This window comes from Acipenser ruthenus, chromosome 34 (assembly GCF_902713425.1).
Source record: "Acipenser ruthenus chromosome 34, fAciRut3.2 maternal haplotype, whole genome shotgun sequence".
NCBI classification, from domain to species: Eukaryota; Metazoa; Chordata; class Actinopteri; order Acipenseriformes; family Acipenseridae; genus Acipenser; species Acipenser ruthenus.
In genome coordinates, this window is record NC_081222.1 from 755,001 (window position 1) to 780,000 (window position 25,000).

The 25,000-nt window shown below is 45.3% G+C and overlaps 1 protein-coding gene across 14 annotated transcripts in view; it reads left to right on the forward strand.

The window, feature by feature from the left end:
• The window catches only part of LOC117402054 (voltage-dependent P/Q-type calcium channel subunit alpha-1A-like), a 130,014-nt gene that overhangs the window by 3,798 nt on the left and 101,216 nt on the right, over positions 1–25,000 (forward strand). For all 14 annotated transcript variants that reach the window (XM_059006892.1, XM_059006896.1, XM_059006894.1 and 11 more), the window contains exons 2-4: positions 11,031–11,293; positions 20,849–20,955; positions 23,097–23,236. In XM_059006892.1, coding sequence (XP_058862875.1) covers positions 11,031–11,293; positions 20,849–20,955; positions 23,097–23,236 — 510 coding nt within the window. The remainder of the gene's footprint in view (positions 1–11,030; positions 11,294–20,848; positions 20,956–23,096; positions 23,237–25,000) is intronic.

Here is a 25,000-nt window from a genome sequence, read left to right on the forward strand (position 1 = left end):
GCGTTCAGGATTCTACACACGCTGAGAGATTTACACAGAACCCCGATAAGCACGCTGAGAGATTTATACAGAACCCCAATAAGCACGCTGAGAGATTTATACAGAACCCCGATAAGCACGCTGAGAGATTTATACAGAACCCCGATAAGCACGCTGAGAGATTTACACAGAACCCCGATAAGCACGCTGAGAGATTTATACAGAACCCCGATAAGCACGCTGAGAGATTTATACAGAACCCCGATAAGCACGCTGAGAGATTTATACAGAACCCCGATAAGCAGAGGAAGGGTATTCATTTACAGTGAAGAGAAAGAAGATTTCACTCCCCCAGTCTGGTCTAAGAAAAACACCGCCCTCCAGTGGAACATACATCAATAACACAAAACTGAGCTGCAATTGACCTTGTATATATGCCTTGACATTCAATACCTCATTATTCCACTGGAGGGCGTGGTTTTTAAATGTTTTTTTTCATGTCAAATTTATTTTCCTGAAAATATCGCTTTTTTTTTTGCAAACAAACACAATACAACATTGAAACGCATCAACATATAAACAGAACACTAATAAACCCATAACAAGAACATTTAATAACACATAATAATAACATCAGTGTAAAAGGAATGAAAAACGACTTGGGCAGACCTGGTGTACTCCCCTGCGAGTGCATTACCTTTCTGCCGCTGGGCACACGTCTTCAGCTGTCGACCTGGTACATTTCCCTTGGCATGCATTACGTCATTATTCCACTGGAGGGCGTTTTTTTTTTTTTTTTTTTTTAATTTGTTAAAAAAAAAAAAAAAAAAGTTTTTCCTGAAAAATATCACTTTTTGTTTTTTTGGCAAAAAACCGTAAACAAAACACACAAAATAAACATTAGCATATAAACAGAACACTAATAAACCCATAACTGGAACATTTAATAACACAAAATAATAAAATCATTGTAAAAAGAATGAAAAACGACGTCGGCATACTTGCAGCAGTAGGAGGTTATGGGTTTTGAAAAGCCATGACCTCCTACTGCTGAACGTGTGCTCAAGACTCCGCCCAGCGGCGGAAAGGGGTACTGCAAGTGCAGTGTAATATACGGGGTCTGCAGCCGCGTCTTTCACATAGGAAAGCGTGCTGCTTCTGTTTGCATTATTATATTCTTTGTATAAACATGAGAACTAACACGTGATCCTTATCGTGAAAACACGTGTTTATTAGCTGGCACCACTGCGCTTCCGGCTGCAGACCCCGTATATTACCCTGCGCGTGCATTACCCCTTTCCGCCGCTGGGCGGAGTCTTGAGCACACGTTCAGCAGCAGGAGGTCATGTCTGTTCAGAACCTATAACCTCCTACTGCTGCAAGTATGCCGAAGTCGTTTTTCATTCTTTTTACACTGATTTGATTGTTTTGTGTTATTAAATGTTCGATTATGGGTTTATTAGTGTTCTGTTTATATGCTAATGCGTTTCAATGTTGTATTTTGTTTGTTTTTGTGCGTTTTTTTTGCCAAAAAAATTAAAATATATTTTCAGGAAAATAATGTGACATTTAAAAAAAACAAAAAAAACGCCCTCCAGTGGAATAATGAGGTATTGCATGCCAAAGAAAATACACCAATAACACTAATGTTGTTGAAGCTGACACCCTGGGACCCTTCAAGAAGCTGCTTGATGAGATTCTGGGATCAATAAGCTACTAACAACCAAACGAGCAAGATGGGCTGAATGGAGCCTCCTCTCGTTTGCAAACTTTCTTATGTTCTTAAAACTGAGCTGCTGTCGACCTTGTACATTTCCCTTGACATGCATTACCTCATTATTCCACTGGAGGGCGTGTTTTTTTAAACTTTTTTTTTTGTTTAATTTAAATGTTTTTCCTGAAAATATCACTTTCTGTTTTTTGGCAAAAAAACGTAAAAAAAACGCACAAAATACAACATTGAAACGCATTAGCATATAAACAGAACACTAATAAACCCATAATCGAACATTTAATAACACAAAACAATCAAATCAGTGTAAAAAGAATGAAAAACGACTTTGGCATACTTGCAGCAGTAGGAGGTTATGGGTTCTGAAAAGCCATGACCTCCTACTGCTGAACGTGTGCTCAAGACTCCGCCCAGCGGCGGAAAGAGGTAATGCACTCGCAGGGTAGTACACCAGGTCTGCCCAAGTTGTTTGTCATTCTTTTTACACTGATGTTATTGTTTTATTAAATGTTCCAGTTGTGTGTTTATTAGTGTTCTGTTTAAATGCTGCTGCGTTTCAATGTTGTATTGGTTTATTATTCTGTATATATATCGTTTTTCTTCTTCTTCCGCAGTGCTTTGACCGTGATGCAGTAGTCAGCTTTATCTTTGAGCCCCGTAAGCTCGCCGTTCCTCTGCTGTAAGTCCTGGGATGAAATCCGGCTTCTTTGACTCACATTCATGCATAACGTATACACAGCGCTAACGGTTAATGAATTCAGCAGCTTTGCTTTCCCAGGGTTCCGTTCTGTTTTTTTAAACTCACACCCCGATGCATTCTGGTAAGTGTGGTCCTGCTTCTCTTGAGAAAGGTGCCCGAGACGGCCTGGAATGCACTGCGTGGCGAGCTGTTCCAGTGATCATGGTCCTGGTTTGTGTATTGGAAGCAGGTGCGAGGAGGCAGCGTGTTTGTTTGGGTCTAGTCAGCCTTACAAGAGTTTAGCATGCTGGTGCAGTTGAATTCCTTCATTATCCTCACAGGCTCTCTGATCCACACTCTCTGAAGCTGCCTGGGGGTGCAGAGGGCTGGCTCGCTTCTCTCACAGGGCTCAGAGATCTTTAGCATCCTTGATTCAAATCTGGATTCCTTTGTTTTAGTAAACCCCAAAATGTAAATTTTCAATAATAGAGAAAATGATAAAATACAAACGCAAACCTTGGCAAGCTGTCAGCAGTCCGAGTTTATTATGGCATCACCTCAGACTGCCGCAGGGTGAGATATATAGAGAGAGACGTTATTATTATTATTATTATTTATTTCTTAGCAGACGCCCTTATTAGTGTTCAGGTTAGCTTGCTGCCAGATACACGTACAGTGTGACCTCGAATGAATGTGGGGAGCGTTTCCATCAGTAATTAATCCAATTCAAGCATGAGAAGAGTTTATTAATCTTCAAGAACAGATGTACTAATACAGGCACAGAGCTGGTTTGTAGAGGCAAGCATTGTAAAGCACAGAGAGGTCTGGTAAAGCATAGGGAAGCATTGTAAAGCACAGAGAGTGATGGTAAAGCATAGGGAAGCATTGTAAAGCACAGAGAGGTCTGGTAAAGCATAGGGAAGCATTGTAAAGCACAGAGAGGTCTGGTAAAGCATAGGGAAGCATTGTAAAGCACAGAGAGGTCTGGTAAAGCATAGGGAAGCATTGTAAAGCACAGAGAGGTCTGGTAAAGCATAGGGAAGCATTGTAAAGCACAGAGAGGTGTGGTAAAGCATAGGGAAGCATTGTAAAGCACAGAGAGGTCTGGTAAAGCATAGGGAAGCATTGTAAAGCACAGAGAGGTGTGGTAAAGCATAGGGAAGCATTGTAAAGCACAGAGAGGTCTGGTAAAGCATAGGGAAGCATTGTAAAGCACAGAGAGGCCTGACAAAGCATAGGGAAGCATTGTAAAGCACAGAGAGGTGTGGTAAAGCATATTTAAAAATGGTAAATGCACAGCACGGTCCTGGGCAAAGCGCAGCAGTGAGTGTGCAGAGTTACTGTGGGGGGGAGATGCAGCCCCTGGAACGGCTTCTCTTGGACAGGTGAGGGGTGAGGGAGTGGGCGCGCCCCAGAGCTCAGGGCTGACACACATGCTGTTCATTCAGGACTGAAGTGCTGAGCAGCGCTGTCCTGGTGCTTACTGCACAGGACCTCCTCCAGCCCAGCAGAGGAAGCAGACAAGATCATCAATTAACAGATCAATTAGAGTCCCACCGCCCTCAACAAAACAGAGTAGAAAACTACAACGAGATCAAGAAACACACCCACTGAGACACACACACACACGCACACACACACACGCACTGAAACACACACACACACACACACACACACAGAGACTCTGTATTCCTCCCCCTCCTCTCCCCTCTCTCCTCTCCTCTCTCCCCTCTCCCCTCTCTCCTCTCCTCTCCTCTCCCCTCTCCTCTTTCCCCTCTCCCTCCTCTCTTCCCCTCTCTCCTCTCCTCTCTCCTCTGCTCTCTCCCCTCTCTCCTCTCCTCTCTCCCCTCTCCTCTTTCCCCTCTTCCTCCTCTCTTCTCCTCTCCTCTCCTCTCTCCCCTCTCCCATCTCCTCGCTCCCCCTCTCTCCTCTCCTCTCTCCCCTCTCCTCTCTCCCCTCTCCCCTCTCTCCTCTCCTCTCTCCCTCTCTCCCTGTAGTGTGAGCTCTCAGTTGAACGCTGTGTAATTGCTGTTTGGTTTTGAAAGGGTAGCTCTTTGATTTTCAGCGGGGCTTCCTTGTGATCACACACCGAGAGACAGTGCTGCACAACCACATCTAATGAGTACACAGACTGAAAACCCCTGAGATCTCTCTGTGTGTCTGTCTGCCTCACAGTGCCCTCCTGTAATACTCAGCACATCCACAGAGGAGACAAACTCAAACAAGGCTAGGATCCCACTCTGAGGAACAAAAAAACAGGACCTCCAAACTGAAGGGGGCGGGCTGTTGAAAGTATAAACTCTCTCTAGAAATCCTCCAGTCATCCAATAGTGATACTGTCACAACATCCGATTCATAGCGACGCGTCTCTTGCAGTGATAGTGTAACCTGATTGATGTAACTTGTGCTCAGCTTGCAGGGCTGGCATTGTGCTGCTGCTCTAGAGATGTACCTGGATGGAGAATATACAATTAAAAACTGTGACATTTTAGTGTCCCGGGACGGCATGTTGAAATCCCGGGACACCTTCCCCTAAACCGGGATGATCCAGAGAAAACAGGGACAGGAAGCAACCCTAAACGAGTGTCTCAATCTGCAGTAGTGCAGGATGCTAATAATACAGAGGAGCTGTACAGCTGCTTTCTGGGGTGCGCTGCATTCATAACAGACACTGAAACACGTTGGCACTTATTTTTAATACCAGCCGATTATAGTGCAATCACTGTGTATATGAGGCATTTAATATGAACATCATTATCGCATTAAAAACACTGACTGAGTTTAAATACGCTGTGAACTAAGCTGGTAAATCGGTTTGAAATGTGCCGCTGCGGACTGCTTCAGTGACCTCTAGATACAAGATTCCCATGATTAAACCACAGCACAGTGTAACAAAGCACAGAACAGCACAGTGTAACAAAGCACAGCACAGCACAGTGTAACAAAGCACAGCACAGCACAGTGTAACAAAGCACAGCACAGCACAGTGTAACAAAGCACAGCACAGCACAGTGTAACAAAGCACAGCACAGCACAGTGTAACAAAGCACAGCACAGCACAGTGACAGCACAGTGTAACAAAGCACAGCACAGCACAGTGTAACAAAGCACAGCACAGTGACAGCACAGCACAGTGTAACAAAGGACAGAACAGCACAGCACAGTGTAACAAAGCACAGCACAGCACAGTGTAACAAAGCACAGCACAGCACAGTGACAGCACAGCACAGCACAGCACAGTGTAACAAAGCACAGCACAGCACAGTGACAGCACAGCACAGTGTAACAAAGCACAGAACAGCACAGCACAGTGTAACAAAGCACAGCACAGCACAGCACAGCACAGTGACAGCACAACACAGCATAGTGTAACAAAGCACAGCACAGCACAGTGTAACAAAGCACAGAACAGCACAGTGACAGCACAGCACAGCACAGTGTAACAAAGCACAGCACAGCACAGTGACAGCACAGCACAGTGTAACAAAGCACAGTGACAGCACAGCACAGTGTAAGAAAGAACAGACAGCACAGCACAGTGACAACACAGCGCAGTGACAGCACAGCACAGTGACAGCACAGCACAGCACAGTGTAACAAAGCACAGTGACAGCACAGCACAGTGTAACAAAGCACAGTGACAGCACAGCACAGTGTAACAAAGCACAGTGACAGCACAGCACAGTGTAACAAAGCAAAGTGACAGCACAGCACAGCACAGTGTAACAAAGCAGTGACAGCACAGCACAGTGACAGCACAGGACAGCACAGCACAGTGTAACAAAGCACAGCACAGTGACAGCATCTTAGCAAGTGTACAGTATAACCATGGGAAAGGCATGGGGAGGAAACTGCAAAAATGTATCCTGGGAACCTTTTCTAAGTTCCTACCAGTCTGGTTTTTATGGCACCCAGGCACAGCTGATTCAGCAGTGTGGATTCTCAATACAAATACTGTACCTATTCCCGTTCCCGCACGAACAGAAACACAGAGGGCTTTCTCTGTCTTCATCGCTGATGTCAAACTGCTGGGAACACTTTAGAATAACACGCATCAGGAAAGCATTCGGCGGGTTGTGAGAGTAAACGTTCATTCGAGCATGAATGCGTGATTTATACACGTGATCAGTATGATCTGTTACAGAGGAACATGGCATGAACGCAGGTAATTAACCCCGCATGAATTCACAGGGCTCAATTCATTATGAATCTGCGGTCGTTATTTTAGTGTTCCGTGTTTTCTGCCGGCTCCAGTCACGCCGGTAATGTAAGGACTGGATCGCACTGAAAGGGGGCGGGGTGGGTGCAGTGTGCTTATACACCGGCAGGTGGCAGCACAGCCTAGAATGTATTTATTTATTTATTTGTTTGTTTTTGTTCCTTTATTTTAAGTGTGAATTATGAATGTCGCGGATGGGAGGTGTTCTCATAATGGGGGGCGGAGGTATTACTCTTCAGATCAGAATAAAACGACTGCAGTATCATTTTCCGTTTTTGTGATATTATGCACCTGACGTTCTGCTAAAAAATGAACCGCAGTGATGTTAAATAACTAAACAAATAAAGAAATACAAGCACGAGGCAACACGCTTCCAATTAAAGGCTTTGATGTCACAGCTGCCCGCGAGGAGTCTGATACTGATCAAAGGCTGCCGGCTGCAGAACAGGAAGCGAGCAGGAGCGCGCGGGTACAGGCAGTGATGAAAGAGGAAGAAAGCCTCTGTCAGCCGCACGGTCGTTTAAAGCCACCGCGAGTTCTGTGGTTCCCTAAATAAGATTCATTTACTACCAATGCTGAAGGACTGGGGGGGGGGGGGGGGCGTTTGCTCTCTGCATTACCCCCAAAAATGTCCTGAGGGGTGAGGCTGGCACAGTATTCAGAGCAGGGGTGAGGGGTAAGAAGTGAGGCTGGCACAGTATTCAGAGCAGTGCTGAGGGGTGACACTGGCACAGTATTCAGAGCAGTGCTGAGGGGTGAGGGGTGACACTGGCACAGTATTCAGAGCAGTGCTGAGGGGTGAGAGGTGAAGCTGGCACAGTATTCAGAGCAGTGCTGAGGGGTGAGGCTGGCACAGTATTCAGAGCAGTGCTAAGGGGTGAGAGGTGAGGCTGGCACAGTATTCAGAGCAGTGCTGAGGGGTGAGGGGTGAGGCTGGCACAGTATTCAGAGCAGTGCTGAGGGGTGAGAGGTGAAGCTGGCACAGTATTCAGAGCAGTGCTGAGGAGTGAGAGGTGAGGCTGGCGCAGTATTCAGAGCAGTGCTGAGGGGTGAGGGGTGACACTGGCACAGTATTCAGAGCAGTGTTGAGGGGTGAGGGGTGACACTGGCACAGTATTCAGAGCAGTGCTGAGGGGTGAGAGGTGAGGCTGGCACAGTATTCAGAGCAGTGCTGAGGGGTGAGAGGTGACACTGGCACAGTATTCAGAGCAGTGCTGAGGGGTGAGAGGTGACACTGGCACAGTATTCAGAGCAGTGCTGAGGGGTGAGGGGTGAGGCTGGCACAGTATTCAGAGCAGTGCTGAGGGGTGAGGGGTGAGGCTGGCACAGTATTCAGAGCAGTGCTGAGGGGTGAGAGGTGAGGCTGGCACAGTATTCAGAGCAGTGCTGAGGGGTGAGAGGTGAGGCTGGCACAGTATTCAGAGCAGTGCTGAGGGGTGAGGGGTGAGGCTGGCACAGTATTCAGAGCAGTGCTGAGGGGTGAGAGGTGAAGCTGGCACAGTATTCAGAGCAGTGCTGAGGAGTGAGAGGTGAGGCTGGCACAGTATTCAGAGCAGTGCTGAGGGGTGAGAGGTGAGGCTGGCACAGTATTCAGAGCAGTGCTGAGGGGTGAGAGGTGACACTGGCACAGTATTCAGAGCAGTGCTGAGGGGTGAGAGGTGACACTGGCACAGTATTCAGAGCAGTGCTGAGGGGTAAGAGGTGACACTGGCACAGTATTCAGTACAGAAACCTGTTTTAGACGGTAAAACGAAGAGAAAACGCCGGCCCCTCATCCCGTATTTGTTACACTGTGCTGTGCTGTCACTGTTCTGTGCTGTATTTGGGGAACCGCAGCCCTTGTGGGAGAGACTGTTCATTAAAATGTTAGTTTTAAAGAGAAGGCGATTTCCGTTTGCTGCCATGGTAACCACACTCCCGTGTTTCTATTGAAATGTATTCATGTGTTTGCGATCACACTCGCTTATTTAACCACGTATTTAACCACACTCGCTTATTGACTTCAAAGCCTATCAATACCTCCACTGGTTGTTTTCAAACACACTTTCCCTTCACAAAGGCGTGTCAAGATATGACCTTTTTTAAAGTGATATATTTGCGTATTTACGCTTTCCGTGTCATTTTCATTTTATACGCTCGCCACCCACTTCTTTTTTTAACGAGAAACCCAGCAATGCGAAGATCGTTAGCACACACCTCACAATATAACTGCCATTTCCAAATTCCTTTCAGACACAAACACACACACGCAGATACACATACAATATTCAACAATCCAGATAAACAGGCTGTTACTTTACCAGGATATAGAGGAAGAATGCAGGGCGCACGCTGTATTGCGTCGCTCCGGGTAAACGCCGCGCCAGAGTGGAACTGCTTCCCAACATTCCGAGTGACGTCGCTGGCGCTGTCCAGGGTTCTGACCGGCTGAATCAGAGTCGGGCACAACAGCGCGCTGCAAAAAAACCCCCCAAAACCTCTCCTCTAGTCTTTATATGGGAGCCCCAAATGCACCATAGCCTCATATGAGTCTAGGCGTGTGTGTCGGGAAAAAACTGCGTGTGTGGCTCAGTGTGTCAACCGTGAAAAACAGCAGGTTAAAGTGTGCGTATATATTTACACACACATGCGCTATGGAATATCTTATTTACCCCCCCCCCCCCCAAAAAAAAAAAAAAATACTAAATGTATTTTGTTTAAAGTCTATCGCATCTGCAAGTCATTTAGCAGCACGGTGCACATTCATTATGCATTTATATGGGTTAACTGCACCTTTTAAAATCTCATTCAGTAAATTGACATAGAAGGCTACTGTGTAACTCGACCCGTCTTTTTCTTGTCGTGAACTGCACTGCCTCAGTGACACCCTCCCATTAAAATAAACTCAAGCAGGTAAATAAATAAAGCCCATTGATTACCCGAGGTGTGACGGAGGGGTGTGTCACCATGTTAATTACAGACTATCCCAGGGATGGCAGCTGCGTTCAGATTCACACACGCGCTGCGGGTTCGGACTGGATTCGTCTTCTGCGGATAATGCAACCTCTGCTTGATCTGTTTTAGTTCAGCTATTAATGGTGTCGTGGATTAGTCGAGTACCACATTCAGCAGGGCGACATCTTCACACGAGTATTATATGCGAGATTTTGTAATGTTTTTTAAAGCATTTTATAGTTTGAAAAGATCATTAAAAAGAGAGAGAGGGATGAAGACTAAAACAAAAGAACGGTCGCTGCTAATCTAATCTAAAATCTATACATCGTTACAGTAGGAACTACAATTTATTTAATATTTTTTCACATTCCGTGTTATGATTCGCGAATGTAATGTGCCTAATTATTCACGCACGTCTTTAGTTTGTGAGTTTCTCTATGTTGGGTGAATGCGGGGCTTGGCGGTAGGTGGTAAGTGAATAGCTGCCGTATGAAACCATAGGCGGGATCTCAGCGAATCAGGGCCTCGGCGCGTCATGTGCTGTTGAAGCTTTGACGAGGAGCTTGGGTCGCGTTAAATTGTTCAGAAGCTCATTACAGCCCGAGCTGCCAGCGCATCACACAGACCTATCCGTGCTATTTCCCAGGGAGGCAGGGATGCAGGAAGCACGGAGCCGTGTCTAGCTGCTGCAGCACCCAGGCTCAGGACAGCTCCCTGCGATTGTTAGGATCAGCAGCATCAGCAGCGCCGCTTCTTGGGTTGGTGATGACACTGTCTCCGTGTCCCTCCGGATGTTCGTGTCGTTGGATTGTGTTCCTTGCTTTGAAGTGCAGATGATGGTGACGGGGATGACGATGATAATGATCATGAGGAATCTGCCGTCGTCCGGAAAGGCATAGACAATCTTTATATAACCCCGCACAACAGAAGAGAAGAAGAAACTGCATTAATCGACAGCAAATCCGATCTAGTTGTGTGTGTGTCTGTGAGAGAGGCAGACAGAGAGAGACAGAGAGAGGGGTGGTGTGGGGGGTCATAACCCGTACACTAGCCAACTGTGCGGAGGTGTCAGAAATAAAAATCTAAAAATAACAGAAACCACCACCTCAATCAGAAGAGAAATGCACATCTGACTTTACAGGGTTTCTTTGTAACAGCTGTAAAGGCAAGAATCAGCAGCGACACTGTATTAAGAAACACAACGGGGAAAAACACACACAAAATATGCAAATTATTTGAAAAAAGAACAAAACCAAATCTATCAGGGCGGTCGAGGGGACTGACACAAACACATCTCGTGTTTTCTATATCTATATATCAACGAACATTTTTTTTTTTTTTTTTGTGGAAAATATCAAGACATAATTAAAAAAAACCAAACCAACTGCATGTATCTCGAGTATTGAAGCAGATGGGATGTAACGTGGTTGTGTTGCACAGTCTCTCTACTCTGCTGCTTCGTAACGATTGGCGTTTGGTGTCTATAGAATGGCGAGGTTTGGAGACGAGGTGCCGGCCAGGTATGGAGGCGTCCCCGGGCAAGGGGGTCCCGGACGCGGCGGGAGCAGACAGGGCGGCCCGCCCGGCGCCCAGAGGATGTACAAGCAGTCGATGGCACAGCGAGCCCGGACCATGGCCCTTTACAACCCGATCCCGGTCCGACAGAACTGCCTCACCGTCAACCGGTCCCTGTTTCTGTTCAGCGAGGATAACCTGGTGAGAAAATACGCGAAAAAAATCACCGAATGGCCATATCCTTTTAAAAAAAAGCTTTTTAAAATGTGTATTTAATCCTATTATATTTGTATTGTGCTGGGTTACAGTATATATTATTATAAGAACTATTAATATTGCATTGTTATTATTGTTATTCCATTATTAATAATGGTTTGGTATATTTTTATTATTAATATCTTTCTAATTAGCCAGTGCTGGTGCGGGTTTCATGTTGGTATTATGATATATATATATATATATATATATATATATATATATATATATATATATATATATATATATATATATATATATATATATATTAGCTCAATCAGGAGAATACGGTTTCAATAAGACGCATCGACACATCAGCCTGTAAAAGGGCTCTGTGTGCTTGTTGTACATGTTTTATGTGAGAATGCATTATGAGGCCATAAGAAACACATTGTAGGCATTTGTTCACATCTTACACTGGAGCGCGCAAGTACTGAACGGTACATTGCAGGTTTTTTTTTTGTTTTTTGTGGTGCTTGTTTGTAATAAGCCTGCTTGCAGATTTTGATATAAATGAAGCACTCCCCTGGACGGTCGCTATGTACCAGAACCATATACAGCACTGCAAAGACACACACATATCCACACTGAAACAAGTATTGACTTATCACGCTGTCTGCAGATCTGTGCCTAACACTCTCTCTCTCTCTCTCTCTATATATATATATATAGACACGTAGTGCTCATAACTGCATGTCTGCTCTGCATGCTTGAGCACAAGTGGAGCAATGCAGGCATTGGCATGTCGGTTCTGCACAGCGCTGCTTGCTGATGTCAGCACACAGCCACATTCACACAGGAAAAAAAAACTCCATTTGCTTTTGTGGCTTCCTTGAAAAGCTCTTGAGATGGATAGGTAGTGGGGGGGGGGCAATATTTACTACACTGTGTGTGTGTGTGGAGGGTGTGGAGGGGTGTGTGTGTGTGTGTGTGTGTATGTGTGGAGGGTGTGTGGAGTGGAGGGGTGTGTGTGTGTGTGTGTGTGTGTATGTGTGTGGAAGGTGTGAAGGGGTCTGTGTGTGTGTGTGTGTGTGTGTGGAGGGTGTGTGTGTGTGTGTGGAGTCGGGGAGTGTGTGTGTGTGTGTGTGTGTGGAGGGGGGGTGTGTGTAGGATTAACAGCAGTCCTGTTGCCGCATGATTTCCCCCCCAACATCTTTCCCATGATATACAGACACAAGGAGAAAATGGAAAGCAAATGGTTGTGTGTGCTGCTGAGCTGAGCTGAGCAGGGCTCCCAGGTCTCTGAAATGGAAGCTGTCCTGTCTGTCTGCTGGAAGGAAGCTGTGTTTATAGAGCAGGATCACTGAGACACAGCATCTCCCTGGACAGGGGCGTCCTTAAACCTTACAACCAGTGGCACTCGAGTGCATCTATAGGGATGAGAGATATTAACACTTGCTCTAGGAATTAGCCAGCGTACAGTCAGGGTGGATCTGGTGTTTCCAGGCATGGGTTTATTACATTCTTTTGAGCTGTGCTGTAGAAAACCCCAAAAGAACCCCATGACCTTTTTGTTTTGGGACTCAGGGGCTAGGATTGCCCTCCCTCTTTAAGAGTCTCCATCTTTAGGTGTCTTTCGATAGAGACGAGGTGAAGCTCTGCTCCATTTTAATCACACCATGGCAGAGCTATCTGATAGCAGGTTACGGGAATTTGATACCTGCATTACTGCTCGTCTCTATTCTTTTGTTCCTTTCATGTATATAACTTTCCGGTAAATACACGGAGCTTGTGCCAGGTTTCATATCATTAATGGAGCCTCCATTGTAACACAGGGACTGCATTGCTACCTCTAATAGATAGTTTGCATTCCTCTCCAGGCTGCCTTTAAGCTCCTGAATTACAAATGGAAAGCAGAATTGAAGAACAGTCCTTTAGCTTAAGAGAACATTCACAACACTTCTTGCTAAAACAATCTGTCTTCAAATAGAGAGCGAGTTTCTGTGTGAACAGGGCCCTGTGTTGGAGCCAACAAGCTAAACCCGGGTGATTACATCAGTCATTTAACAAAATGCACAGCCAATCAGGGAAGCGTTTAGCTTAGTGCCACATCAATACAGAAACAGGTTGAGTTCAATTTCTGCCTTCATATTCTGTGGAAATGCAGCTGAATTAACGTTGGCTTGTTTTCGGATTGTGAATACCGCTATTTAACTGGACCGGAATAAAGTTTACCACAGTAAAAGTGTGCAGTCATTTTGCAGTAGTTATTCTGCCTTTGTCAAGCGTTGCCATGCTTCGTTCTTTCACATGCTTGCATGTGTTTCACTGGCCTCTGCTTTACTATACCTTGGTAAACTTCAACCCTTTATAAACGCAGAGAAAGACTCAATGAATAACAAACCTTTCTCAATGAATGTTTAAAAGAACTAGTTTAACCTCGATGGATAGTGTTCAGTATGTCATGTTAGTTCATTAAGCATATATTGTAGCATACGTTTCATATCAAAGTATTGTGGCCATATTCATTTGAGTTCATACCAGGTAAATGTGACATATATGCTGTATTATATGCATTCATGTATAGTGCAAGGTATTGTTATTGCTTACCTGTGAATCTGCTGGGCGCTCCAGATGTGGAGACAGGTCCTTTCTGCTAAACTAACAAAGAGAAAAGAGCTTAACGTTACAAAAGCACTGGTGCTGGGAGCACGGCAATGATTTCATTGAGTTTCGAGAGTCTGCAACCTTGGTCAGATTTAAAATAAATATTTCGGAGTGATTTTTAAAGAGGTATTGTGAAGAGGCTGTTTTTATGTCTGAGGGCAATGAATTCCAAAGATGAGATGCCTTGATCTGGGGATTTTAAAAGCAGGCACATCATTTGATCTCTAACAGAGATGTAAGGTAACTGGGAGCATTTCCAGTATGCACCTTAGAAACTAAACACAAACCATGCCATTCTCTATGTGTGTAAAATGGTATTCTCTAGTCCACCAGTTCTTCCACACACCCCCAAGTCGTGCCCTGTGCTCTCAGTGTTAACTGCTGGAGCTCAGAGTTCGACTCTCTCTACAGGAGGGCAGGGCTTTCTCAAACTATAGCGCCTGAGCCTAGAATACGGGCTGCCGTTGTGCTCACCTCACTGCAACAGAGGCAGCATTGCACTGGAGAAGGGGCAGAGAAGGGCTGCTAGGCTGATCCCAGGACTTAATGACAGGAGCGAGGAGGACAGGTTAACACAATGAAATCTCTTCAGAGAGAGCAAGAAGGGAAAGAGGGGACTTGATTGAAGTCTTTAAAATCATTAATAGTATAGATAAAGTTAACCCAAGACACTGCTTTAGCACAGAGAGAAGGACAAGAGGGCATACATGGAAGCTGAGTAAAAGTAAGTTTAGAACCCTCAGGGAGGAAGCATGGTTTCACACAGAGAGTTAGAAATGCATGGACTAGCTGACCAGGTAAAGTAGTAGGATCTAAAACACTGGGAACATTTTAAAAAAGACTAGATTATGTGCTAACACTATGTATCGGCACACATGCATTTACTAAGTAGCTACCATGTAAACACCCAGTCATTAAAGACACTTCATGTGAAGTGTTACAGACGTTTCGTAAGGGCTGCAGCACAACAAGCTCCCACGCACTGCAGTTTGTAGCTCTGGGTTTGTAAGCTGTGGTTTTATTTGTGAAGCGTTTCTCATTTTGCTGGTCCTGGGTAGCTGAGCGCGTTTCTCATTTTGCTGGTGCTGGCTAGCTGAGTGTGTTTCTCATTTTGCTGGTGCTGGGTAGCTGAGCGTGTTTCTCATTTTGCTGGTCCTGGGTAGCTGAGCGTGTTTCTCATTTTGCTGGTCCTGGGTAGCTGAGCGTGTTTCTCATTTTGCTGGTGCTGGGTAGCTGAGCGTGTTTCTCATTTTGCTGGTGCTGGGTAGCTGAGCGTGTTTCTCATTTTGCTGGTGCTGGGTAGCTGAGCGTGTTTCTCATTTTGCTGGTCCTGGGTAGCTGAGCGCGTTTCTCATTTTGCTGGTGCTGGCTAGCTGAGTGTGTTTCTCATTTTGCTGGTGCTGGGTAGCTGAGCGTGTTTCTCATTTTGCTGGTGCTGGGTAGCTGAGCGTGTTTCTCATTTTGCTGGTGCTGGGTAGCTGAGCGTGTTTCTCATTTTGCTGGTCCTGGGTAGCTGAGCGCGTTTCTCATTTTGCTGGTGCTGGCTAGCTGAGCGTGTTTCTCATTTTGCTGGTGCTGGGTAGCTGAGCGTGTTTCTCATTTTGCTGGTGCTGGGTAGCTGAGCGTGTTTCTCATTTTGCTGGTGCTGGGTAGCTGAGCGTGTTTCTCATTTTGCTGGTGCTGGGTAGCTGAGCGTGTTTCTCATTTTGCTGGTCCTGGGTAGCTGAGCGTGTTTCTCATTTTGCTGGTGCTGGGTAGCTGAGCGTGTTTCTCATTTTGCTGGTCCTGGGTAGCTGAGCGTGTTTCTCATTTTGCTGGTCCTGGGTAGCTGAGCGTGTTTCTCATTTTGATGGTGCTGGGTAGCTGAGCGTGTTTCTCATTTTGCTGGTCCTGGGTAGCTGAGCGTGTTTCTCATTTTGATGGTCCTGGGTAGCTGAGTGTGTTTCTCATTTTGCTGGTCCTGGGTAGCTGAGCGTGTTTCTCATTTTGCTGGTGCTGGGTAGCTGAGCGCGTTTCTCATTTTGCTGGTGCTGGCTAGCTGAGCGTGTTTCTCATTTTGCTGGTGCTGGGTAGCTGAGCGTGTTTCTCATTTTGCTGGTGCTGGGTAGCTGAGCGTGTTTCTCATTTTGCTGGTGCTGGGTAGCTGAGCGTGTTTCTCATTTTGCTGGTGCTGGGTAGCTGAGCGTGTTTCTCATTTTGCTGGTCCTGGGTAGCTGAGCGTGTTTCTCATTTTGCTGGTGCTGGGTAGCTGAGCGTGTTTCTCATTTTGCTGGTGCTGGGTAGCTGAGCGTGTTTCTCATTTTGCTGGTCCTGGGTAGCTGAGCGTGTTTCTCATTTTGCTGGTGCTGGGTAGCTGAGCGTGTTTCTCATTTTGATGGTGCTGGGTAGCTGAGCGTGTTTCTCATTTTGCTGGTCCTGGGTAGCTGAGCGTGTTTCTCATTTTGATGGTCCTGGGTAGCTGAGTGTGTTTCTCATTTTGCTGGTCCTGGGTAGCTGAGCGTGTTTCTCATTTTGATGGTCCTGGGTAGCTGAGCGTGTTTCTCATTTTGCTGGTGCTGGGTAGCTGAGCGTGTTTCTCATTTTGCTGGTCCTGGGTAGCTGAGCCTGTTTCTCATTTTGCTGGTGCTGGGTAGCTGAGTGTGTTTCTCATTTTGATGGTGCTGGGTAGCTGAGCGTGTTTCTCATTTTGCTGGTGCTGGGTAGCTGAGCGTGTTTCTCATTTTGCTGGTGCTGGGTAGCTGAGCGTGTTTCTCATTTTGCTGGTGCTGGGTAGCTGAGCGTGTTTCTCATTTTGCTGGTCCTGGGTAGCTGAGCGTGTTTCTCATTTTGCTGGTGCTGGGTAGCTGAGCGTGTTTCTCATTTTGATGGTGCTGGGTAGCTGAGCGTGTTTCTCATTTTGCTGGTCCTGGGTAGCTGAGCGTGTTTCTCATTTTGATGGTCCTGGGTAGCTGAGTGTGTTTCTCATTTTGCTGGTCCTGGGTAGCTGAGCGTGTTTCTCATTTTGATGGTCCTGGGTAGCTGAGTGTGTTTCTCATTTTGCTGGTGCTGGGTAGCTGAGCGTGTTTCTCATTTTGCTGGTGCTGGGTAGCTGAGCGTGTTTCTCATTTTGCTGGTGCTGGGTAGCTGAGCGTGTTTCTCATTTTGCTGGTCCTGGGTAGCTGAGCGTGTTTCTCATTTTGCTGGTGCTGGGTAGCTGAGCGTGTTTCTCATTTTGCTGGTGCTGGGTAGCTGAGCGTGTTTCTCATTTTGCTGGTGCTGGGTAGCTGAGCGTGTTTCTCATTTTGCTGGTCCTGGGTAGCTGAGCGTGTTTCTCATTTTGCTGGTGCTTGGTAGCTGAGCGTGTTTCTCATTTTGCTGGTGCTGGGTAGCTGAGCGTGTTTCTCATTTTGCTGGTGCTGGGTAGCTGAGCTAGTCTTCCTGTCTACACTTAGTGACTCAGATTGAATGGATGTGGATGAAAGCAGAACCTCTAAATGATTTATTCAGCTCTCCTTCCTCGAGATGATTGGGAACACGTGTTGTGTCCTGTGTGTGTGAGCCGCTGCAGTACACCAGACCTGGGGCTGATCTAAGAATATTATATTCTTTCCCCTGTATTGTATCTTAGTGGGTGGTGAGGTGTTTATATGAAAGCTGTATTGAATATTAAAATAGCCAATGCACCTCTGACAGCGAATCAGAATTCTCTGGGTGTCTGATAAATTCAGGTGTAGTAACAGGATGCAGATTCGGGTGTTTCTGTGAGATTGTTGGTTGTCAGGCCCCTTGATTTATCTCTTCCAACGAGGCACTAACTAACAGTGCAGCCTGCCTGCATCCAAGTAGCCTCGCCTCCTTTCCTCTCACACTCCTATCCCTCCCTCCCCTCGTTCCCCCCCCCTCTGCACACTCCTCTTTGCTGTAGGTGCAGAGCAGCCATTACAGAGAGCCCTCATTAATAAAGCCCCTCTATTTTCTGCTGTGTATATCTATGTGTTTAAATCAAGTGAACGCACGTTCATTGCATATTGACGTTCAGCTTTATGTGGGTTACTCAGCCTCCACGAGAGAAATTCTACATCTCCTTGCTTTCCTCAGCTCAGAAATCACCGGCTCCTTTTAGCATTTTCCTCTCCTCTGTTGTAAAAGGCTCCCGTGTTCTGCCTGTACGTTTGTTTGTTAGTCGAAAGCCCTTGAATTGAGACCCTGTCTATTTTTGGGAGCTGTTCGGTGTGGGCTTGTGTGATGGATTGATTTTTCATGCTCGTGTTCACTGAGTCACATGCACTGCTTCTGCAGCTGCCAGCCCAGGCTCAGTCTCAAAAAATACCTACCTGGTAACACTTTAAGATAACGGCCGCAAATTCCTAATGAATTCTGGCTCAGTCCCACAGGAATAACACCTCAATAGCTGCTGCACTTCCTTGAGTTCTGAAGCCATTCACTTTGAATTCTGCCCTGTTAATTCATTATGATTTCAAAATATTTAGGTCCATCCGTTCCCAGTGAGTTCACTGTTTATTCTTCACTACTTCATAGCCTCTTACTCGCCCACCAGGGAGTGAGAAGTGTTCATTCATGCATGAATGCAGGCCTTACACACGTGATCAACATGATCTGTTACAGAGGAACATGGCATGAACGCAGGTAATTAAACCCACATGAATTCACAATGAATGACTTCACAACTCAGAGGGCATGAGGAAGATATTCCGGTGTCATTCCTGCTGCGGGATTCAGCTGGAATTCATTAGGAATTTGCAGACATTGTTTTAAAGGGTTACCCAATATCTTTTACTGTGGTTAATGTTTGGGGCAAAATAAAAATCTTTAGTTGATCTGAGGTCTGATACGAGTGTAAAAATGCAGGAATCTTTCTGCACAGATAGGGATCGGTGAGGAAGGAAACGCTATCCCACTCAGCAATGTAATCTGAACATTTTATTGAACTGAACTATATAGAGAGATTTGTATCACTCTAATGGTGAAACATATTCGGCATACCTGTGGCTTGGAACTTGGTTTCAGGAGACTAGGTTTCAGTGCCACTGCGCGGCACACCAGGGGAGACTTGGGGTTTGATACACAACCTCAAACTAGGTCTCCTGGAAGCAGGTTTCAAGCCGCTGTTCCTGAAAAAGTGGCTTTGTGTTCCCTCGGCTTTACATTGTAACATAAATCTGGAGAACAGCACGCATCCAGTTATGAGTTATCATCAATAAAACATTCTTCAGAGCATCCTAATCTGAATGGTATGACACATATAGCCTTGTTGAAGATAATCCTAACCTGGGCTGCGTAACTAAATGTGTGACTGCGAGCCAAGATTAAACCCGAGCCCTGCGTGCTGACGCAGCGCCCCCCTGTGTCTCTACACACACGCTGCGAGCGGGGGTATTCATGTAACACACGCTCCGAGCTGGAGACATGATACACTGACATCGTCTGCCCCAAGGAAAAACATGAGGCACTTAGGCTTTTGTGAAGAAGCGTTTGCTTTTTTGCACAAATGCTCAAACTATAGCGCTTCAAACTGCATCCGATTCTCTCGCAGGGCGTCTGCTGTGCTTCTGTTTATAGCGCGGAGTGTACAATTCAAGAGACGCTCATAATGGCAGGGTTACGCAGAGCACAGCACTGAAATAGTACTGGAGCATTATCTTCTCTTCTCAGCCTTGACAGAATGAATAGTGAATACGCTGGGTTACAACACTGCTGTTAACCCTCTCTCAAGCCAATAGCTCATATAAATAGACCTTCATAGTGAACCATCCTGGTTGATTGTCAGACAGTTGTAGCTTCAGCAGCCGCTTCCTACTGCCCATCCCTGCTCTGTTTGCTTTCCTCAAGGAGAAACATGTGACTCTTATAACACGAGCAGGCTCTCTCATTTTTGTGTTTAGTTTATAAGAAGTACGCTGGAAACGCTCCAAGTTACCTTACAGCTCTGTTGGAGACGTGTACCTCTACCTGTGCTCTAAGATGAAATACTTTTAAAATCCCTGCATTGAGATCTGACATGGGCCAGCGTGCCTTTGCGTATCACAATACCTTTTGAAAATAAATATGTATTTTAAATCTGACCAGGGTTGCGAATCCTGTAAATACTGTGACCAGAATCAAGTCAATTGAAATGGTTTTACTTCACACTTTTATTTTGTATTACTGGTTTTGTGATTGTTTTAAGTGTTTTTGTCCTGTTTGAATGATTTGTCTCTTTCATGCCTTTCATTTTATAATGTGTTATTTCTTACCAGGACCCCCTTGAAATGAGATGCATACCTCAAGGGTTCTATCCTGGTTAAATAAATAAATAATCAATTCAAACTGTTTGCGACCTCAGAGGTGCCACAAAAACCAAAGTATACTCCTCTGAGTGCCCGCTGTGGTGCTCCCTATTTAATCCTGTGCATACAAATAGAGACAGAATATACTGAAGCTCAGCGTTTACATTTTTCTAAAGGAAACAGAAGGGAAATAGCCAGGGAACTATACTGAGTAGACTGGAAAGTAGAACGAATGTGCAGGACTGCTTTTCTGTTCGAAGCTCGAGATATCTGTGCACCTGTATGTTCTGTGCTGTATATGACAGGCTATGGAAATGTGGGTGTTGAGATTGTGTGCTTTGCTATGGCTGCAGTACATCGATGGTTTGAATGTGCAGGACTGCTTTTCTGTTGGAAGCTCGAGATATCTGTGCACCTGTATGTTCTGTGCTGTATATGACAGGCTATGGAAATGTGGGTGTTGAGATTGTGTGCTTTGCTATGGCTGCAGTACATCGATGGTTTGAATGTGCAGGACTGCTTTTCTGTTGGAAGCTCGAGATATCTGTGCACCTGTATGTTCTGTGCTGTATATGACTATGGAAATGTGGGTGTTGAGATTGTGTGCTTTGCTATGGCTGCAGTACACCGATGGTTTGATTCCTTAACCGTGCCCCTCCTCACTCCTTTTGAATATCTGATTTTAGCCACTATCATTGCAAACTGTATAGTATTAGCCTTGGAGCAGCATCTGCCCGACGGAGACAAGACGCCCATGTCAGAGCGCCTGGTGAGTGCATCCTTTTATTAGATACACTTTCAACTAGACTCTTATCCACGTGTTGCCAGATACACCCTGCATGCGATTTCATCCTTTGTTAACCAAACCCTTTGAACAGGGCTGCACTGCTATTTGTGTAACAATCACATTTAACATTTTCAATGGCTTTGAAAAGCCTGGAAGGAGAACGTATCGTAGCGATTGCAGTCAAAATGTAGCATTCTGATGATGTGTGCAGCAGAATATGTGCAGTATACACAGCGAAAGCAAATGTGAGAATCAACCGATGCACAGACTTGAAGGTATTCTAAAAATAATAATACTAATAATAATAATAATAATAATAATAATAATAATAATAATAATAATAATAATAATAGATTTAATAGATAGCTGTGCAGACTCGAGCCCCTTCTCCAGACTGGATAGATTACAATCGTATGTTTTTAGTAAATACTGTATACAAGTACTGTAATAATATGAAATATAATGACCCCAAAAGGAGCAAATTGCTTCAGCTAATCTAGTTAGCAAATCCTCTTTAGCCAACATTGAACAGAAAAGAAAGAAAAGGCTTGTTGGCCCCGCTGACCTTCTCTGCTGTTTTCTTATACTGGATCTTGATACCTAATTGATTAAGATTTGTTTTTTAAATCAATATGCACGGCTCCTGTATTAACTGCTAGCAGTGATTCCTGCACATTAATGATAGCTGTGAAACCTTGCTTGTCTCCAAGGAAATAAGTCAAGTCACATTGTGTGATGAAATTATTATTATTCCCAATGCAAACCAGGTAATTTAATAATAATAAAAACAGACTGGGTCTAATCAGGGTGTGTGGAACCAGCCATCAGTCTATTACACTGTAAGGGACTGTGCAGCATTGCTATGCTGTAAAACAAACTACAAGTCACCATTGGAACATATTAGAGCACCTGGACTTATAACATCACTGAGAGTGTGGATCTGCACTCACAATGTATAACATCACTGAGAGTGTGGATCTGCACTCAGAGTGTATAACATCACTGAGAGTGTGGATCTGCACTCACAGTGTATAACATCACTGAGAGTGTGGATCTGCACTCACAGTGTATAACATCACTGAGAGTGTGGATCTGCACTCACAATGTAAAACATCACTGAGAGTGTGGATCTGCACTCACAATGTATAACATCACTGAGAGTGTGGATCTGCACTCACAATGTATAACATCACTGAGAGTGTGGATCTGCACTCACAATGTATAACATCACTGAGAGTGTGGATCTGCACTCACAACGTATAACATCACTGAGAGTGTGGATCTGCACTCACAACGTATAACATCACTGAGAGTGTGGATCTGCACTCACAATGTATAACATCACTGAGAGTGTGGATCTGCACTCACAACGTATAACATCACTGAGAGTGTAGATCTGCACTCACAATGTATAACATCACTGAGAGTGTGGATCTGCACTCACAATGTATAACATCACTGAGAGTGTGGATCTGCACTCAGAGTGTATAACATCACTGAGAGTGTGGATCTGCACTCACAGTGTATAACATCACTGAGAGTGTGGATCTGCACTCACAATGTATAACATCACTGAGAGTGTGGATCTGCACTCACAATGTATAACATCACTGAGAGTGTGGATCTGCACTCACAGTGTATAACATCACTGAGAGTGTGGATCTGCACTCACAATGTATAACATCACTGAGAGTGTGGATCTGCACTCAGAGTGTCAACGACAAAGCGTTCTGCACGTTTAAACCACAACAGGTTCTGTGGAACCAGATTAAGTAAGTTAATAGCAGGTGGTTTGCCTGTTTTTTATTTAGATTTAATGACTTATGATATGTTAATGTGTGTTCGGTGGCTGCCCTCCAATCAAGCTGAGCGTGTACGCTCTCGACTTGATTAGAAGTAGCCACCAACATTTCAAAACGTACGAGACAATGCATCGTGTGTGTGTGTGTGTGTTTAAAACGTACAAGATAATGCATCGTGTGTGTGTGTGTGTGTTTAAATGTACAAGATAATGCATTGTGTGTGTGTGTGTGTTTAAACGTACAAGGTAATGCATTGTGTGTGTTTAAACGTACAAGGTAACGCATTGTGTGTTTTTTTCCTGTGTTCTTTTGCCCGTGCAGGATGACACTGAACCGTATTTCATTGCGATCTTTTGCTTTGAGTCTGGAATTAAAATCCTGGCTCTGGGATTCGCGTTGCACAAGGGATCCTACCTGCGGAACGGCTGGAACATCATGGACTTCGTGGTCGTTTGCACAGGGTGAGTGACAAGACTGGTTTTAGAGTTCAAGGGCTGGTGTACAGCACTCTGCTGGGTTCAGAGTTCAAGGGCTGGTGTACAGCACTCTGCTGGGTTCAGAGTTCAAGGGCTGGTGTACAGCACTCTGCTGGGTTCAGAGTTCAAGGGCTGGTGTACAGCACTCTGCTGGGTTCAGAGTTCAAGGGCTGGTGTACAGCACTCTGCTGGGTTCAGAGTTCAAGGGCTGGTGTACAGCACTCTGCTGGGTTCAGAGTTCAAGGGCTGGTGTACAGCACTCTGCTGGGTTCAGAGTTCAAGGGCTGGTGTACAGCACTCTGCTGGGTTCAGAGTTCAAGGGCTGGTGTACAGCACTCTGCTGGGTTCAGAGTTCAAGGGCTGGTGTACAGCACTCTGCTGGGTTCAGAGTTCAAGGGCTGGTGTACAGCACTCTGCTGGGTTCAGAGTTCAAGGGCTGGTGTACAGCACTCTGCTGGGTTCAGAGTTCAAGGGCTGGTGTACAGCACTCTGCTGGGTTTTTGAGTCTAACGGCTGTCGTGCAGCAGCTGATGGTTTAAGGGGTTGGGGTTGGGTCACGCCCCACTGTGCTTTGTATATTGCTCTGAGCTGCATGCCTGTGTTACCGTCAGTCCTTTCAGGTGATGCGCAACCCTGAAGGATAATGGGAGCCCCTTGTTGTTGCTGACCTGACTGAAGCAGGGGTTATCTTTTGGAATAAACAGTTTGAACTGGAATTGCAGTGTGGCTGAGTGTCTGATGCTTGTGTTTACCCTGACTGGATTATCAGAGTTCTGGGCTGTCCTTATAAATGTTTACCACTGTACTTTACCACAGTAATTTTGTAGTTTTCCCCCATGCTTTTCCCATGGTTATACTTTGCATTCACCACAGTTTACTCTGGTTTGCCTTGTTTATTAACTCTGAGGAGTGTGGAAGGATGTTTGTATGGACTGTATGAATAACTCTGAGGAGCGTGGAAGGATGTCTGTATGGACTGTAGAGGTTTTTGTTTCGGTCTGGGCTCACTCAGTGTTTTTACTGATTGTCTTCTGTATGAGAGCTGCACTCAGTGAATTTCCAAGCCCTGCTCCTTGTTATATAAGATTTGGAACGCTCCGGCAAGAAATAAAGTGCTTTCTTTTCATGACAGAACGGAAAGCATCTTCATTTTTGATGAACTCGTTCATGCTGTAATACATGCATTGTAACACACTGATATGTGGAGATGGATTCACCGATGAACGGTCGGCCGTGGCTTCTTTTAATCTGCGAGCCTCGATTGAACATGAATTGATCGATTCATCGCTCCGAAGGCCTTACATATATATTACACAAAATAAGGGTTTTTTTGTAATGTTTTTCTATTGGATATGTTGCTATGCTTTGTCCGGGTATTTCCTTAAATGCATGATGTTTATTAGATGGGCCAGGAGGATCCCAAGCTATACAGGAAAACAGTTACAAAAGAAAGCATTGCTGAAGAATGATGTCATCACAGGTTAGGTATACAAAGGCTCCTTTGTTAGACCAGAGGAATGAAGACAGCACACTCTGCTGTCTCTGAATTTGATAATTGGGCGCATTCCCGCGTGGAAAGCGCTTGCTCCACTGAGGCAGGTAACGCTGTGAAGGAGCTGCGCTGTGACAATGCAGGGTGTTCACAGAGTCGTGTTTAAAACATTTCTGCTTCTGTTAAGAGTTAGGAGGCTGATCCCAGCCTAAGCTCTCCTGACAGGGAAGTGATCAGAGGCTCGCCTCCCTAACTGT